Below are 3,745 nucleotides of genomic sequence, written 5' to 3'. Positions count from 1 at the left end.
GTCTTTCACGACTATGGAGTAAAATTAACGTATTGAATGCTTTCTCTTTCCATCTTAAAACAACAATCGAGGTCATCACACGTCGTAACAAGAAGCGAGGCCATCAAGACAGATTTTTGTGCAATCATTTGTCATATAGTTGTGATAGAGATCCTACACATGACAAATAATCTACAAATTTCGAGAATAATGAAAATGAACAACTGATATATCTTTCATCACTTGCATCCCTTTTGTAATAGATTGAACTGTTGATCTAGCGATTTAAGCTATTCAACTTCATAAAAGAAATATCTTCAACATAATTAATTAAATTTACAAAATAAAAGCTAACCACGGTTTTAGAACATTACATATAGTAATCCCTTACAACATGATCCTATAATTGAAAACTCCACAAACTTTTCGTTGCATAAAGTTTTTTGTTACATAATTACACACAAGCAATACTTCGCAAAATAAACAGCCTATAATTCGTGCAAGCAATTTACTTCATGGTTCTTAGTTACGGGAAAACTGTGGTTTAAACATGATAGTTATCATGGATTTCCACGTACCTAGTATGAAGATGTTTCTTCATCTCTTCATTTCGCCAGCTAATTTCATTCCACCATTCTTTCTCTCCTTTGATCTGTTCCAGAGAATTGAGATTATCTAGACCCGGTGGCAGTACTTTAACTTGCATACAACGGAATATAGTCAAAGTCTGCAACATGGGAAGAGCCCCTTCTTCGACAAAACTACACACACTCTCCAGAGAAGGTAACATCCACAGTTTGAGCTTGCGCAGCCTCGGAAAGCAACCTTTCCTCCCAAAATCTTCTCCCAACTCCGTGAGAAGAAGGCATTCCTCAATATCTATTTCATTCAAATTGGACAGCCTTGCTAACCCTATTCCAGAAAGAGTGAGCAGTATTTGAGAAGACTTCAGCTTTAAGTACTTGAGATTTTTTAATTCTGGGAACAAATCAGGGGTTCCTTTAACGTGACAATTATACAGGTGGAGCCTCTCCAAGCTGTGCATGGCCCGCATGTCAGTGGGCAGATATGTCTGACGGACTTCGGGCATCCAAAGAAGCCAAAGTTCTTGAAGCTCCACAAGATTCCCCATTGTTTTCTCCTCAATTTGGGATTTGAGGATTAGCCGCAGATGCTTCAGACGATGGAGTTTGCATACGTCTTGCAAGGAAGCTTCCCTTGATTCTCCTCCTACTCTTACATCCCGTGAATTTCCAAACATTGTCGACTTCCACAAGTCAAGCTCTTCCAAACTAGTGAGGTGTGATATGTCGCATGAAACGAACTCCAAATCATAACAGTGGGCTAACTTAAGAATTTGGAGACTTTTCAGCTTTTTTATCATGGACGGAATATTCTTCAGAGGGGAGAAAGAAAGATCTAAAAACTGCAGTCTACTCAACTCAAATATTTGATGAGGGATTACCTTAATCTGGGTATTTGAAAGCTGCAGATAGAGGAGATGCTTCAGTTGGTGGATGGACTTCGGCAAGGATTTGATGGGCGTGTTGCTGAGACCAAGCACCTTTAACATATTCAGCTTCTCCAGAAAGCCCTCTGGGACCTCCTCAACTGTGTTCCAGCTCAACAACAGAGTCACTAACTTCTCGCAATCAACACTTTCAGGCAGAATTCTGATGCGGTTATGCATCACTGATATCCTCACCGATGTTGCGCTTGCAGACTTTGGAAACTCTGTTAAACTCTGACCTGCACGGAACAGGATATTCTGGTCGACCTCAGCGACATGTACTGCCATATCTCTGAGCACATCGTGGATTTTCACTTTCCATATATGATACCCATTTTCCTCTGTAACCTCAACCTCAACCAAGCATCGGTTCGCCAAGGTCTTAAGAAAACCGTGACGCCCCTCCTCTCTGCTTTTCACCAGGCCTTCTGCCAACCACAATTGTATCAAGTCATCCGCGTCGATTTCCTCGTCTTCTCTGTAGGCGGCCAAGTACAGGAAACAAAGCCTGAGCTCTTCTGATTCCAGAGCATCATAGCTGTGTTTTAATGGCTTGAATAATTCCCTCACAATCTCTTCATGAATGCGATAGAATTGGGTATCGATCGCCTTTAGCTGATAGAGAACATATTCCCATTCAGACGGGGAACTGTTGTGAAGCTGCGGCACTGTCCGAGCGAGCGTCTTAATGGCCAAGGGATGTCCTTTACATTCCTTTGCAATGCTTCTGGCCAAGGGCTCAATCTCGCTATCCATATTCTGATCCTCGCCGGCTGGGAAGGCTCCTCTGCAGAAAAGCTCCCAACCATCTTCCTCCGACAGTTGCTTCATTGCAATCATCTTGTCTGCTTCCATGCTCCTGCACACCTCTTTATCTCTGGAAGTCAGTACAACTTTTATTTTATTATCAGAAAGAGAAATTCCCAATTTGGAAACATCTATTCTTTTCCACACATCGTCCAAAATGAGCAGCAGTGGCTTCTCCTTGAAGACCGTTTGCAACAGCCCTGCAGCTTCGTCAATGGTCGAATTGGATCGCCAAGGCAATTCAATTCTCTCACAAATGCGCCTCTGGAGATCAGATATATCGGAGTCTCTGGACACAGTAACCCAAATTACAAGCTTAAAGAAATTGACTACCTTTTCATTATTGTTGATGTGTTTGAGCATGGACGTCTTTCCCACGCCGGGCATTCCATAGACTCCAACAACACGAACAGAATCATCTTTCAGCAGCCACGTCTCCAGCTCCTCCAGCTTCTCGTGAACAAATTTGCCAACGAGCTCATTCTCCATGGGCTGTACCAGCGCCCCTGGAAGCTCCCCCAGCTCTCCATTCTTGGGAAAATCTGAATCCTTTGTCTTCAGAAGCTTATCTATCTCCGCTAGAGAATTAAGGATTTTTCGACTGGATTTTGGGATAAGCAAACAGTTAGGGCAGCACTTACAGAAGCGACGGTCCTTGCTTTGTTCGTACTGTTGAAGCGCCTCTTCAGCAGATTTGACGTTTCGCTCTTGTGTGTCGAGCCAATTCCTAACGACTCGCTTAGGCTGTCGGCCTTGACCACTTAACTGATTCTTAAGATCATCTCCTATGCCTTTCACACGATCTATGTCCTGGCGGAGGCATTCGGCATTGCTGCGTAAATTGATTAGGTTCTTAAACTCTTGAAACAGTTTCTTTACACCCTCCCCCGCTACTCCACTAAGGGCGTTAAGGAAGTCCATTTGCCGAACGAAAACAGACTCCCAACAAAACAGAAATAACGAGTTACCCACTCTGTCTCGATCAGTGTCAAAACAGAGACCTGACAAAAGCACTCGATAAGTGCACGGTTTTATAAGTGTGGTTGGAACATTTCTCTCGCTCTCTCTTTTGTATTGCTGAAGATATGTTGAGCATGCCGTGCTATGCTGGTCTAAACATGGCCCAGATCAATATTTTTTAACATTATTTCCACAGATGCCTGACGTTCTTATCTTGCCGGCTCTGTCTATACTATGCCCCATTTCTCCTTTTTCTCGTAACATTCTATGCTGGGTCCAAATTTCGGTTGGAATAATTTGTCTTTTCTAGAATGCGTAGAGGACTAGCCTAGTAAAAAAGGGAACAAATTGAGATGACATTGCCTTGCTGCGCGAGAGAATATTGGCTATAATGATATAGCCTTGGAGGGAGAGAGAATATTGGCTATAATGCAAGAACGCCTTTAATTTCGAATTTTAAGAACGTTCGTCACTTTTGCTCTCTCTTGC

The 3,745-nt window shown here is 42.8% G+C and overlaps 1 protein-coding gene across 1 annotated transcript; it reads right to left on the bottom strand.

Moving 5' to 3' along the window:
- Nucleotides 1–300: 300 nt before the first annotated feature.
- Nucleotides 301–3,419, bottom strand: LOC131063291 (probable disease resistance protein At1g61300). Its single transcript, XM_057997076.2, has one exon. The coding sequence runs from the start codon at nucleotides 3,215–3,217 to the stop codon at nucleotides 524–526; it is 2,694 nt and encodes an 897-aa protein (XP_057853059.2). The 5' UTR covers nucleotides 3,218–3,419; the 3' UTR covers nucleotides 301–523.
- Nucleotides 3,420–3,745: the final 326 nt, after the last annotated feature.

Source organism: Cryptomeria japonica, chromosome 2 (assembly GCF_030272615.1).
Source record: "Cryptomeria japonica chromosome 2, Sugi_1.0, whole genome shotgun sequence".
NCBI lineage: Eukaryota > Viridiplantae > Streptophyta > Pinopsida > Cupressales > Cupressaceae > Cryptomeria > Cryptomeria japonica.
The sequence above is the reverse complement of the archived record's forward strand: the minus strand, read 5'-3'. Positions and strand labels throughout refer to the sequence as shown.